The sequence below is a fragment of the Molothrus aeneus genome, chromosome 20 (genome assembly GCF_037042795.1).
Source record: "Molothrus aeneus isolate 106 chromosome 20, BPBGC_Maene_1.0, whole genome shotgun sequence".
Taxonomy (NCBI): Eukaryota; Metazoa; Chordata; class Aves; order Passeriformes; family Icteridae; genus Molothrus; species Molothrus aeneus.
In genome coordinates this window covers 7,470,539-7,485,288 of record NC_089665.1, presented here as the reverse complement: position 1 = coordinate 7,485,288, position 14,750 = coordinate 7,470,539, and the positions used below count along the sequence as shown (strand labels likewise).

Genomic DNA, 14,750 nt, shown 5'->3' with positions numbered 1-14,750 from the left:
AAGCCATTTTAACAACAAATACTAGTGCCTATGCATAAAAAAAAATAAATCAACAGTTAATTTAATAAAATATGTGAAACACCAGAATCACAACGGTAAGATGAGAAATTAAGAGATTTAATTGGAGGCACAGTAGATGCCAAAAGGGGCTAAGGATGGTTTTGTTCAGTGTGTTGGCTCTTTGTGATCTCCACGAGCGCCAGGCAGGTGTGAAGCCACTGGTACAGGTATTGGGCTGGAGCAGAGTCCTGCTGCCACTCTGCTGCTTGAGGGACACCTGGAACAAACAAACAGCTGGAAATACAACAGGGAAAGTCAAAACTACGAGCAGTGTTGCCACAAGAACAGAAAATCATCCCCTCAGCAGAGTTTACCCTGAATCCAGTAATTCCAGGAATGGTGATGCCTTGTAAAGCACACAACTATATTGTGACAGTGACCTGTCAAGTGCTGACTTTCCACTATAACTTGTCTTATTTTGTGGTGGGTGGACAGTTGTACAAAGTGCTCTGCTATATTTTAATGCTAAACTAGCACTTATATATGGAACATATGGACATTACCTGATGTTCATTTTAAAGGAATTCCCATAACTGTGAGTTATACCTGCATTCACACCCCTGATCTGACACTCCTCTCTCAGAATAGGTTCCATCCTGGGAAACCAACCTCTCCTAGCACATCTGCAGTTTCCAAAGCTACATTCTTTAATCTAATTATATCAGCATCTCTAACTGTCAGAAAACTGGATGCTCTAGGCCTGTTTTGTTCTTTCCAGTGAATTAGTTTAATATATATGAGGAGAACACATGAAAAGGAACTATCACTGCCTCAAGTGTTTACTCTTTATCAGCAGGCAGGGTACAGTTGATAAATATCCCCAGCTAAAGCAATAACTCTTGTCCACATTTGGCTTTTAACAGGCCTCTCAGACTGGTATTAGATCACAAAGAGAGAGATCTTAACGAGAACAAGTAATTTCTCTTACAGAGATATTGCAAATAATAATAACAGCCTCTTGACTGCTCTGGCGCCAAAAAAAGCTCATGTTCATTAAAGGAGAAAAAGAGACTGACAAAGAGCTCCTGTCTATGGCCTGTGAGTACATTGAGCACTTGGCAGATGGTGTTTATGAAGAGAAGGGCTCACACTGTGTGTTCCTGTTTGGAGATGGGTCAGTCCCCAGGGCAGGGCACAGAGGTCTGAAGCAGACTTGCTTGCCAAAAGAACTATCATTCTTCATATATCTTTACATACTACTTGCCAAAAGAACCCTCATTCTTCATGCTTATCGGGAGGTTTACAATGAGGTCACTTGTTCTGGAAGGTTTCAAAGCTGATCTGCTCCCCTTTCCTGAAGGCAGTGAATTTTGAGTCTAAATTCAACAGGTTGATTTCTATTGACCAAAAAAGACTGCTGATATTTCACAATAGATTAAACAACATTACCTGTTGTTTAATCTATTGTGAAATCAAAGTTAATTTCTGAAATAAGGCCCTTAAAAGCACTCAGCTGAACATTGCCATTGACACAGTTTCATTGTTGAACTGTGCCTGGTAACCTCCCAATGAGTTTATGATATTTACCAATGATGAGGTCCAGCAGCAGCTCTGCTTCAACTTGCACAGATGAAGCAGTTGGATCAAAGCAATAAATCTCCTGAATCAAATTGTCATCGAGTTTCTGCAATGCAGAGAACAAAAAGATTAGGGTGTTTGTGAAAAGCTTACAGAATAAAAGATAGATGAGAAACATATAGGAAATCTATAGGCAATTAATTATTTCACTGCCATTTCCCCCTTGGCAAATTCCACTGCGTCTTCTTGGAGGAGGAATAATAGAAAGCAAACTCTAAACAATTTGAATTCTCACCAGTTTACACTGACTCCAGCTCTCAATCTCCTCTGAGCCCTTCCAGTCTGGATGCAAAAGCAGCAGCACAGCCTTAACTACCTCGTGTACCAGAGCTGGGGGCTCTGCACAGCTCTTTATTGCATCAAAGCTCTCAGCACCGAGTTTCAGGACACACTCACGCAGCTCCTGCAGCATGAACCGGTGGAACAGAATCCCTGCGTGCCTCACATTTGTCACACGTTCTGCCTCTGCAATCAAAAACAAACCTCTCAAGAAGCTGCTCAGAAACATCTGCTACTGAGGACTTACGTTACTGACTGACAGTTCATGTGCTAGATCCCTGAGGGCAACAAGGTGTCTGCTTCACACCTTTGATTTCAGCACCAAGTATCCTGTGAGCCAGAGTTAAAATCTGCCCATTCTGTTTAACTCCACTCTGCTAAGCTCTGATGCTTGCTCAGGAGTACTTTATATTTACCAAGGATTTGTATTTGTCTTTCCATACTTGTAGGAAGGATACTTTTCAATACAGTTTTACTGAGATTCCTAATTTCACCCCAAAAAACTATCTCCCATCTGTATGCACAATACCCAGCACTTGTGTTGGTTCTCTTTCCTCTAGAGACCTCTGCAGGATCTCTGAGCAGGCAGCTTGGGCCATCTTTAGCATTTTCTGCAGGTCTTTCTGTTCCTGAGGTGGTAATTTCTTGTGCTGGCTGATGCTGATATCAAATATGCCGAGAGTTTGTCTTGATAGGTCATGGAGAGGTACTGCAATGTGGTGTTCTCCATAGATAGAAGTGAGAGTGACCTCTGAACTGTCTGTGCACTTGAACAGGTAATCTCTGAAATGAAATGTGCTAGGGTTTACAATCCTGGTTGTTTTGGTGATTTACTTAGCATATTTAAGATGCCATTCATGTCTTGTTGTTAAAATAAAGGTATTACATTACTAAATCGTAGTTTATTTCCTTGAACTGAAATTTGCACAGCTCTAAGTAGCATTCAAGGCATGTTCACAAAGGAAAAAATAGCATTAGGAACACAATATTACTTAGTCAAGGTGATTGCTGAAAATCATGAGAATTTAACAAATCTTGCTTTAAAAGCAGTTTGCTGTTTCTAACTGCATTGACATTTGTTCTAGACAGTTTTATAAAAAGTAAAAACAGCTGCTGGAACTGCAAATGGCTGTTCAGGCAACTTTGACAACAAGGATGATATGCTTAAAAGACAAGTCTGAGGATCTTGGCAGTGGAAGGAAACAGATAATTGAAGGAAATGAGACTAATATGGCCAGGAAAAAATACAGATTATTCTAAAGAGCAAAATGGCCTGTGTAGGCTGCAATTCTGCAAACCTTGGCAGCTCAGCTGGTAAGCATTAAGTCAGAAGTTTTTACAGCCTGCAGTCAAAGAGAAAATATTCCTCAGCTCTTCACAGTTCAGTGCCCTGTGCACACACAGCAGAAGCCTTGATAGTGAGAGCTGCAGCCAGACACTCCCAGGGCTGCTCTGCCAGGGGCTTCATGTAATGTGGGTCAGCCTGGTGCAGCTTGAGTCAAGGAGTAGAGGGGAGCAGTCCCATTGCAGGTGCTGGAGCCTACCTGAGGAGGTTTTCCTCTCTGAGGAGAACAATGGGAGACCTGTGGATTTCCTTTTGTCCTGTGTTATCTGTAGTGATCATCTTGCACAGAGCATAGTTCTGCCAGAGAGAAAAGAAAGGTTTAGCTGCATCCAAGAAAGGTACAGACATTTTGAAGCTTGGAGAGGGAGGAAATTATTTCTTATAGGAAACTCCCATGTACATTCAAGAGCAATGGGATTGTTTAAAGACATCTCCCAACACTGCTAAGTTTTATTCCCAGAGATGGGTGAAGAATGTGCCCTGGACCTCCCTCAGCCAAACTATTTAATCCACCCCAGGCTCTACACTGAGGAACACCCACAGGCCTAGAGGTTTTCCCATCCTCTTGAGTCGTTTCTCATGTCATGTTTGTGTCAGTGTGTCTTGACACATGAAAAGCACAGAGGGGACCAAGTGACCTGGCTATCAGGCAGCTAACAAGGAAACAGTGCTGAGCCTGGAATGACAACAGAACACTGCCAACATAAACCATGCTTATCAGAGGAAGCAGCTGAATTATGACTGCAGCAGATGTCATACAGACTTTGGGATGACATGGGATCAGTCCTAAATATTGCATATACTTTTTGTCTGCTTAACTCATTGGTACATGAAGTGACAAGCTTCCCAGGGCCTGAGTGCCTGCTGAACAACTGGAACATAACCTGCATGGAGTGGGGCTGCCTTTACAAGCTGGCTAATTGGGAACCAGTCACTTCCTGAGCTGTATTTATATCTTGGCTGCTGACATAAGTTCAGAAGAAAGAGTTCATGTATTAGCTGGAACATTCTCTTGTCCCTATAAAATACCATAAATTTGACATGCAGAGGATCTCCAGAGAGAAGCATTTTCCCTAGTGGAAGTCCCAGACAGCAAAGCTATGGATGGGTGGATGGCTGTGGGGTTCTGCTCTATTGGTTGCTATGCAGCAGTGAGCACTGAAGTAGGAGAATACACCCTTTACACATTGAGAAAGGGTTATACTAGCAGTGCTCTTGAATTCTTTTACATGGAAGGATGAAAAGAATGAAGAGGGATCTCCTTTACAGAGGGAATCTTCCATCTCTACCTTTGTACCCCTTTTGTTGCATGAACAGGCACAAGAATCTTGTGCAGGTTTCAGCTTTAATGATAAAACTACTGGAAGAACACAGGCAGCTGGAGATGGCATTTCCTCTCTAAAGCAGCCTTTGGGCCCCTGATGATTCCAGACCTTTTCTCTGTGGTACCTTGTCTGTGCCAGGTTCCACCATATAGGTTGTGACAGCGTGGATGCTGGGTGTCCTGGGATACAACCAGTCCAGAGCAGTGACAGCCACTTGGAGGACATTTTCCTGCATGCAGATGTGGTGGTAGGCTTTGCTGAATGCATGGCAAACTCCCTGTGAAAGCAGAATCCTCCAAGTGAGCCAGACAATTTCACACAATTTTGGAGAAAAAAGCTGGGGAAATGTTCATGTTGTGACAAATTGCTTTAATCAGAATTTGTAAAGCGGAAAAGTGACTGTGAAATGTCCCTTATCAAATGATGCCCTGAAGTGCTCAGTACCCAGTCACAGCCAAATCCTTAACCAGACAGAGCTGCTTTTTAGTGGAAATAGCCAAATGGACCGGTAAGGTTGGTTTGCTGCGCTCCCTGCTGCCCAGAGGATGCATCCACAATGAGGCTGATCCCAAAGAAATCCGGAGAGCTGTCACTTTTAATTATTCCGCCACGTAAAAAGTAAGGTTTTGTGTCATTTTATAGAAATTAACACAAATATGAGATTGAGAGCTTCAGGAAACAAAAACTGCTATCTTTGGGCTTTGCACAAAAGGTCAATTAACATCCTAGTCAGGAAAGATTAAATAAATTATTGATGAAGTGATACCTCATAATAAATTTCAGATAAGATGCTAATCAGCAGGATACTGATAAGGTGCTCTCCTTTTACCATATACTGCAGAAGGGGACCCACAGATATATTTTTAGTTGTACATCTTACATTTTCTCAGAACATGTAAAATTCACAAGTTTTTTTTGCAGGCTGGAGTAACCAACTGCTTTCTGATGGCTCCCACCTCATAGAAAGTGATCTCATGGGTCAGAAAGATGGATGTATGACTCTGGTCCCGAAGAGTGTCAAGTCCTAGAACGCCAAAAACTCTCCAATGAGCATCATGCAGGGGCAGCACCAGGAGTGAACCTTTCTTCTCCTCCTCGTGGTCGTCAGAGCTCCAGAAGTGAATGTTTCCATGGTGCTGAACTCTTGGAACATAGATTGGCTTTCCCTGGTCAATGGCTGCAAAGCTGAAATATAAATTTATGATGAGGTTTGTCAGGAGGAGCAGAAAACCTTTAGTGAAACAGTAAATACTGCAGCTTTGATCTCTCCCTTTTTTCTGGCATCAGAGAAGGAAGGTGTGAGCTCCATACCCTGACCACACTCAGCAATACCACATTTACCACTTGCATCCCAAAGGCAGTGGTAATAAAGAGGCACTTTTCATCCTTAGGACATTTTAAAAAGATCAGCTAATGAATGGAATGAAAAGGAATACAGAAGCAAGTAGCAGTTACATTTAATAGGTTAGAGGCAGCAATGTTTAAAGAGACAAATATGTCTGGCTTTTGGAAATGACAAGTGAAGAAGCATGAAAGCTGTTTATAGCATAAACACTAGGGAAGGAAAGGCATTGTTCTCAAAAATATCCTGTGGATATAAACTGGCATAAGGGAATTAATTTTTAAAGAAGAAAATGTAGGCCCAATGCCACAGACATTTGCTAAAGGATGAGATTTATTAGACTGTGAGCTATTCTCCCCAAGGAAAGGAGTGAAATCCCAAACAGAGCAGTTCTAAGCAGACCATGTGGAATATGTATAGGATATTGGATCATTCCACAACAGTCTCTTGGGAGATTTCCTCTCTGGAGTACTCCATCAACCTCAGTTTCCAGAGCATCCCAAACACTGCCCCATACATTCCAAGCAGTTTAGAGGAAAAGGAACAGGTATTTGCAGCTTTTCTTACCTGATTCCTTTCATGTCTCTGTGCAGTACCCGGTTGAGGATGTAGGGAGCATTGTCTGCAGTACAGGCCACGTAGCGCAGGAGAACCTGTCCCTGCTCTGGGGAGAGCTGGTTCTCTTCCAAAAGAGCAATGTATGCACTGATTGTCTTGTTATTCCCGTGGGCTTCCATGTCCTAGCAACCAAATGTTCCCCATTACAGTCTGTACATTAGCCACTGGCACTTAATTAATGCACTTAGCAATTGTTTAATTTTTGCTGAGATGCTGCTCTGGGTCACCGAGTTTGTGTGTCACCCACCCCATGATGTGGCTGTGTCACTGTGACAAGCACAAACACTCAGTATTTTGATTGGCAAGTGAAACTGATTTCCTTTTTCCTGTTGCTAATGGGGAGGAGTAAATAGAAAAATAATCCCTAACTATAAATTGTGCCTAAGAAAAAGTCCTATGGATTTGTTCTCCAATAGGAGATTCCTTTTAGGAAAAAAACCAAACAAGTACCGGAGTTGCCACATTTACAAACCTAGAAAATACTGCAAGAACACTTCAGCTACACTGTGAGAAGTTTGGCTTTGAGGAGTGCTTTAATGGTGAGAAAAACAGCTAAAGTTGCAGCTGTAAATTAAAAATGAAACTATTTCCACTACAAAATAACCATCTTTTCCTAAACTGACTCTGGTGTGTTTCATCTCAGAAGCTCCAAAACTACAACTATGGATTTCCAGATCTGCCCTGAATCAGCTCTTCCATAAGTGAGACAAAATTATCCCTGAGATTCCTTCAGTACTGGGAGAGCAAGGATGCCTACCTGGTACAGGGCCTTGATCACTGCTTTGTACACTGGTTCCATGTTTGTTCCGCTGGTCTCAGCCGCTTTCTGGATATCCTGCAGCCATTTCCTCCTGGCTGAGCTTTGCAAGCTCTTGATGTGACTTTGTTCCACACTTGTGGTCAGGAAACTCACCAAGTTATCCATAGTTTCATCCTCATTGCCAGTGAACTTGGAAGCAATTAATTCAAGGAAAATCTGGAATGCCTTTGAGGATAGCTTCCCCGCTTTACTGAGCTGTGGGTATCGGGAGCAAAGCTCTTCCTTTGCTAGTAGAAAAAAAAAAAGAAAATAAGAGGGAAAATTTAGTTGATGAACCAGTTTTGCAAAATAGGAAACAAACAAGACCTAAACAGGCTTTGGGTGGAGTCCGTCCAGCCCTTCCTTCTAAGCTTCTTTTAGATGTCTCCTACATGGAAGTGGGCACACTAACAGGTAATCTCCAGTTTCCAGACTGGATGCATCCTTTTCTCTAGATGCCTGCTTCCCTCCCATGACAAAGAACCCCGCACAGCGCTGGTTTCTCTGCTGGTGCTGCTTCACTCCGCAGCGGGTCTGTCAGAGCTGTCCCAGCGCGGGCAGGCTGTGCCCAGCCCCGGCTCTGGGCTCACGGGGGTGCTCTTGCACAGCCTGAGCAACGTGCAGGCGCTGCCTGGCTCCGGAGCCCCGCGTTCATGCCATCTCTGACTGATGCTCCCATCATTCTTTCTGCATCCTGTTTTCAAATCCTGTTGGACCCGAAGATGTCCCTGCTCATGGCAGGGTGTTGGACTTGATGATCGTTACAGATGCCTTACAATCCAAACCATTTTATCATCATTATCACAGATTTTAGCTGAAGAAGTAGCAAGTACTAACTTGGCCTCAATTATGGTGGGGTCATGATGCTTAACGCTGTCTTATCCAGCCCATCATCTAAGGAACATTCAGTATTCTAATTTAATTTCTGATTTTCTGACAGAACTAGGATGGAGAATTTTTTTGATCATATAAAATATTTGAATTTTTATCACCACTTTCTCCTCACTTTGAAAAAAGGGATGCAGAAAAAAACAAACATGAATTTGAATGTGCTATGATCACTTCTTTCACTACTGAGAAATAGCATAATGAATTATTTTCCCCTTTATATCTAATGTTACACTTTTCACTTGCAAGGACAATCAAATAATTCTACCCACTTTTTACTCTGTGTTTCCACCCAGGAGAAGTGCAATGTCTGTGAACCCTTCCCCCAAACCTGCTTGTCCCACACCCTTGAGACATTAGGTTGGGGCAGCTAGAAATAATTCATGCTGCTGCTAGGTGGTATTGATTTTGCTATTCTCCCCTTCTATTTATTTGTCCTTTAGTTTATGAGCCCTTCATGGAAGGGACTGTGTCCTTCCATATTTCCATGGTATGTTCTGGCATGCTTTGAATGCAAGAGAGCAGTGAACTGCCAGTGTCTCCTGGCTGGACAGCCTGGAGATTATTAACAGTGACATACTGGTGTGCTCCCCACCCCACCAGCTGCCTTCAGTGAGCTAAAGGATAAAGAGATTTTGGTGGTTGCCAAAGTGAGCCATTTTTAGTGATTTGCAGCAGAACAAGCAACATGAAGATGAGCATGGAGATGAAAAAACCAGACCTGTCCACCCAAGCACACAGGTAGAGATGTTCTTAATTGCTAATACAGTGTTTCAGAGCACCTCATGCCCACATGTTAGTATGCACAAGGCTGCCAGACAGGTTCAGGTGAACCTGCAGCACTTCTGCTGGACTAAAGTCTTTTCTATCAAGGACCAAATTTGCTAAGTTTATGCAGTGAAATAACCAACAGAGAAGTGATACTCAAAGCTGCTCTGTAATTCCTAAGTGCTGTGTGACAGTGTGAATAACTACAGGCTATTTGAGATCTATAAGGAAAGCTGTTCTCTCCTGTGAGGTACATTCCTGCTGGAAGCACAGCAAAATGTATCTATTAAAAATAGCTGGAGTCCACAGATGGACTGGACTAAAAGTGCAAACATGTCCTCAGGCTTTATGTGTGCTTTTTCACTGACATATCACATGTATACATTGCATGTTACAGCTGAAATAATTTTTCAACTCACTCCAGTGTCATTAAACCATTGGGCTACTTCTCTGCCTGGGAATCTTGCACAGGAGGAGGGGATGGAGCAATGCATTAACAAATAGGTCTGGGTAACTGTTCCTTCCCATTTTACACCTCATAGTGTGTATGCTTATAACTGCTTGCAAAACCAAACTGGTGCTTGCAACAGCCTCATTAGCCCTGTCACTGAATGGTTGAAGCCCTCCTGTGTTGTTCTCACAGAGCAGAGATTTTTCCTTACCCTTCATCAAGGCCTCTTTTCCCTTGTGTCCCTTGAATGTGCTCAGAACAGCAATCACCTCTTCCAGGTCCAGGGACCCACATGCTTTGCTGTCCCACTTTTCAAACAGTGCCTCCAAAAGATGTTTCCTTTGGGCCACGTGAGACATGCGGTGAACCTGCAGCAGAGGAACAGCTGGTGTTTGGTAACTCCTGGACACTGATGCTGGACACTACACAAATGGGGACACTACACAAGTGTAAAAATTCAAAATTCTGCAGTGGTTGTGCCAATCACATAATTCCTATGGGCCAGGCCAAATCTGTACATACACGGCTCAGAGCTAGAGATGAATCATTAAACCTGGGAGATAACTTAGAAACACTAAACACAGGTGACAGTTCAGTTTACCAGGTAGGATCAGCACTGCAGAGAGTTATTTCACAGTGAACAAATTAAGCCTGTGCTGGATTTAAGGTGATGTCAGCTCAGGTAAGTGCAAGTTTCCCAGAACACAAATGTCTCCCCAGCAAGAGCTAACCACAGCCTTGTAGTGACATCAGAGATGTGACAGTTCATATTTCTGTACACTGTTATGTTGCTGGTGCTGCCCTGAAGTGTGTGGGCTCCAAGCAAACACGTTACCATTTGTCCTCTAAACCCAGCATAGAAGGATAACTGGCTGGAGTGGAATTCACTCAAAGGCCAAAATCCTGGCAGTGTGTGCTGTGTTCAGTGAGTTCTATGGAGCCATCAGAGCCAATATCTCATTCAAATTAGGTCAGCAGCACAGAGGGAAACCAGAAGGAGGTCTGAGGAAAACACAGCTAGAGAAATGCACCACAAAACAGACCTGAAGTGATATGAGGCACACTGATGCTGAGCATGAGGAAGGAGAATATTTTGTTTACAGCACATGGCAAGAGTACCTTGTAACTTAAAACCAAATAAGCCTGTGCCCATTCACATCCAGCCATGCACATAACAAACCCAAACACACTTGTTTCAAAATCCTCCCCAAACATCCACAACCTTCTATGTACATGCCAGTGCAGTAGGTCAGAGATCAGGTTCTTGGCTATTATAAAGGTGAATAAGCAGAATGGAATGTTTTGGGCTCTTTCACAATTATCAACTGTTGTCTCACTGAGTCCGGCTCTAGGACAGACAGACAACCTCTAACAGGATGAGTCTGTCATCACTTCCAGAGCTGAGGGCTAGGGAGGAAGCATCTAGAATGAAAACAAAGGGGTAAAAGGTCTCCTGAAGGAACAGGGGATGCAAGGCTGCAAGTGGAGAGCTCTGCCAGCATCAGATTAACAGTTGACTTTGCAAAGTATTTGTGGGCATTTGCTTGGTTTTTGTTTGGACATGAGATCAGCAAAACTTATCAATATTTACTCTTTCTCGTTGTTTAATTTTTTCCTCTTCTGTCTGTTTGTATTCTCTTTTGATAAATGCTGTAAGCCTCTTCACAGTAGGCACAGAAATGTCTTCACCCACAAAATTGTCCATGAGCTGTACAAACTGTGGCAGGGTGAGGCAGCTTGCAGCAAAGCTCTTCGTAAAAGAATCCTGATGGTTCTGAATCTCTGCCACACTGGAACCTGAATCTGAAAGGCAGAAAGCACCGTGTGTCACAGGAAGCCAAATGCTGCCCTAAAGCCAACCACGTGGCAGCTATCAACACAGCCCTCAATCCTGCACTTCCTATCCAGGGAAATTACAGCTGAATACAGACTGACTCCATGCTGAGTAAAGGCCTTAATCTGCTTATAGTGCTCTAATAGCAGCTCTGCAGATCCAGTCTGGCATGGATGCCATCCTACAGCCAGGTCAAACCCTGACTGCAGGTGAGCTGGAATTGCTGTTACTCAGCAGGGGGCTGTCTGAGACAAAGACCTCGTTGAGATACTGCTGTCCCAGACAGACAGGATGCACATCCAAGGACTGACTGAAGGACAGGGTAATGCTGTGCACTGGGAGTTACCACAGAAAGCTGTAGGTCCCAGGGGGCTGTACCATCAGCTTTACATGATGAACCTGTCACTGGATTGTTCAGACAATGCAGGCCTGGTTCTTGCAGTGTTCTAAACCGTGAGACACAAGAGTGTTCCCAGAGTGCTAGCAAGGAGGTTGGCCCTTCTAGGATGTTTAAGAAAATACCTCTTTGAAACACAGTTGTCTGATCACAGCCTTCCTAGAACAAAGGCCTTTGTAGACAATGAAGTAGGATCATCCTTTGGAAACACAGTGAGAGATTCAAATAAAAGGTTCCTGCTAGATGATCTCATAGCTCATCTCCCTATAGGCAGTCACAGTCTAAAAGTTATTTAAGTAATTTCTAGATTTAATGTGCTCAGGTTCCTGTCTTGCTATGGTAATATTACAGAGTCAAACAGAACATAAAGTTTCTCCTTATTATAAAAATACTGCTGCTTCACAGACTCCGTGAATTAAAGTGTCTGCTCAGGGCCTTGAATACAGATCACCAACAAAGTGACTCACCTGCCTCCTGTGAGAGGAATAAGCTCTGAAACCTTGGCAGAAAACACCATGCTGAGAAGATATAGCAAAGCTTATGGTCTTCTCAACTCAGAAATCACTCACATGGTTTTGAAATGGATTTAAAACACCCTATAGTTAAACCAATCTAAACATATACAAAGAATATGATTAAAGTCTGTCAGAAAAAAGAAAATACTTTACCCTGGTCATGCAGTCTTATCTCTGAGCTTGTCTGTTGGTCAGACTGGCTCTCGTTGCTTGCAGAGGTTTCTTTCACAGCCTGTTGGGAGTCAGTGGCGTCCATGTCTGTCACAGCTCCCTCTCCTGAGGCTGTGCTTGTACCTTCAGGTGATATCCCTGTAACTCCACTGTCCTCTTGACTAACTTGCCCTTCTGATCCAGGTTCTCTGTCTGAGGTATAATCTTCTGGTTTTGTTTCTGTCTCAGGCTCACTACCCAGGATGGACTTCTCCAGTTTTCCAGATCCAGGTTCTCCATCCAAATCAGTAGCTTCAAGGCCAGTGCTTTCCACTGCTGACACGGCATCCTCACCTTCCTTGCTCACTTCAGGAGCACTTGGCTCTGCTGCTTCATTTTCCTCCTTGGAAATTCCTCCAGTCTCAGTTTCACTCATGTCCATTTCTTCAACAACTTCTTCTGTAACACTGGTGCTCATTCTGTCAGTCTCTTGCCTATCATCATCTATAGATTCATATCCTAAAATCTCTGCCTCAGAAATTTCCGTTTCAGACAAGAACAAACTTTCACTGACTTCCTCACAAACTTCCTGGTCACCAAGGCTTCCCCAGAAATCCATAAGATTAATATCTTGCAGCTCAATTATTGGCCCTAAAACAGAAAAAATATGTGTAAGCTGATAGTGTCTACTGGTTTTATCTTCTCTAGTATTGCATAAGAAAATTTAAAGAAAAAAGGTAATGCCAAGTAAATACAAACTGCCAGAAAGTATCTTCTGCAAAGACACATCTCAGGAACACAAAACTTCAGAATAATGTCTTTGCCTGCAGAGATCTACTCTTCTGGCTAAGTATTACACCACTTTTCCTTTGAAATAAATATTTAATCATTCTCTACACTTAGAAGGAGGGATGTAATTCACCTTGCATTTGATCTCAGCAATTCATTAATGTCCAATATCTTTAAAATATTTTACTTTCATGCAGATGATTCCCTCAATTTTTTCTTTTTCTTTCTGGAGGTATTTTAGTGCAAACACAAAATTAACTTCTAATAATCGTTTCAGAAAGAGTCTTTCTTTAATTCTATTTCCCAAAAAGTACTTCAGAATTTTGTAGCAAGGAAAACTTTTGGATGCTGAAGCATTTCTGAACATTGCATCGCAGTTTGCCAAATGTGCTTGCAAATTCTGGTGTATAGGTCATAGCAGTCATTTGGGTCCCTTTTTTGGGCTCTGTTTATTTCTGGTAACACTTATAAAACATATCTGAACCATCCAGCCTTGTGTGGACTCCCAATGTTTTAACCACAACTGAAACATCCCATGTGCTCACATTCTCTGGGGTTCCACAGTTCCCACTTATGACTCGTGGACCTTCTGTCATAGAAGTGTCTCAGCAGGGCCAGTATTTTTTGTCTATCCAAGACACCAACCTAGATAAAAAGATTACAATTATTGGGTTTCTCCTGCGGTTCTTTGACTTACATCAACATTTGCAGCACTACAAAGGAACCATCAGCCAAGAATTACCTGTGGCTGATAATTATCCATTACCAGAACATCACTACAAATTCCAAAGAAGTTAATTTATTTCATAGAGGAAAAAATTTCTTCTGGGCTGAGCTGGAACTCTCCACACATATTACTTTGCAGGCTCTTCCTTTTCCATGTCCTTGACAAATTACAGTGAGATAATTGTAACTGTTCTGCCAAAGGAGTTCTTCGTGTCGAGATCAAAGCTTCAACACTTCATCCTCTCAGGACAGATATTGATTGCCTGACAGTACCATGGAAGAATTTCCATCTATTATGGGCTGTGCTGTGTTACCTTAGTGACTGCACATTGTAGTTTGGTTTTGTGCCCCTTCATCTCCTTTGAAGTGTGATGTATTGGCCTGGAAACATAATTAGTCCAAAAATCTGAGCTATTATGACAACCTCCCTAATTTCCTTTAAAAATTCATAGACATTTGACCACAGAGGTGAGAGAGGTATCAGCAGTTCCAGTGTAGAGTAAGGTGCAGAGTTTATTAAATCCTTGTTGCTCAGGGTGAGTGTACACAGACGATAAACCCAGGAAAAGGCAATGGAATGGGTCATTTCCAATCAGGAAATTGTGGGGTTTAAAAAGTAAAGCAAACTAAATGATTGCAAGTTTTCCATTTTATGATGTATTCCCATTGTCATTATTTAAATCCTGCCACCTTTGTAATCTCCCTCCCATTAGTGAAATAAAGTAGTTAATTAGGAAACAGATTTACTTAAGTTCATTATTTGTAGTGAATAGCTTTCCATCTGAATTATTGATTTCCTTTTCACATTTTGTTCTTAGATTAAAAACTGCAAAATGTAAATTTCACCAGGCTTTTAATTCCTTGTGAACTTTGCCTGCCCTTAGAC

General features: G+C 42.4%; 1 protein-coding gene across 1 annotated transcript in view; it reads right to left on the bottom strand.

Annotated features, from left to right (window-relative positions):
- Nucleotides 1-96: 96 nt before the first annotated feature.
- Nucleotides 97-14,750, bottom strand: part of EFCAB5 (EF-hand calcium binding domain 5) — a 31,782-nt gene continuing 17,128 nt past the window's right edge. Inside the window, exons 7-19 of the mRNA XM_066563480.1 lie at nucleotides 13,684-13,783; nucleotides 12,353-13,000; nucleotides 11,045-11,256; nucleotides 9,665-9,821; nucleotides 7,305-7,594; nucleotides 6,497-6,669; nucleotides 5,544-5,772; nucleotides 4,712-4,864; nucleotides 3,462-3,559; nucleotides 2,447-2,700; nucleotides 1,874-2,103; nucleotides 1,588-1,684; nucleotides 97-277 (exon numbers count right to left, since the gene is read on the bottom strand). Coding sequence (XP_066419577.1) covers nucleotides 150-277; nucleotides 1,588-1,684; nucleotides 1,874-2,103; nucleotides 2,447-2,700; nucleotides 3,462-3,559; nucleotides 4,712-4,864; nucleotides 5,544-5,772; nucleotides 6,497-6,669; nucleotides 7,305-7,594; nucleotides 9,665-9,821; nucleotides 11,045-11,256; nucleotides 12,353-13,000; nucleotides 13,684-13,783 — 2,769 coding nt within the window. The 3' untranslated portion in view covers nucleotides 97-149. The remainder of the gene's footprint in view (nucleotides 278-1,587; nucleotides 1,685-1,873; nucleotides 2,104-2,446; nucleotides 2,701-3,461; nucleotides 3,560-4,711; nucleotides 4,865-5,543; nucleotides 5,773-6,496; nucleotides 6,670-7,304; nucleotides 7,595-9,664; nucleotides 9,822-11,044; nucleotides 11,257-12,352; nucleotides 13,001-13,683; nucleotides 13,784-14,750) is intronic.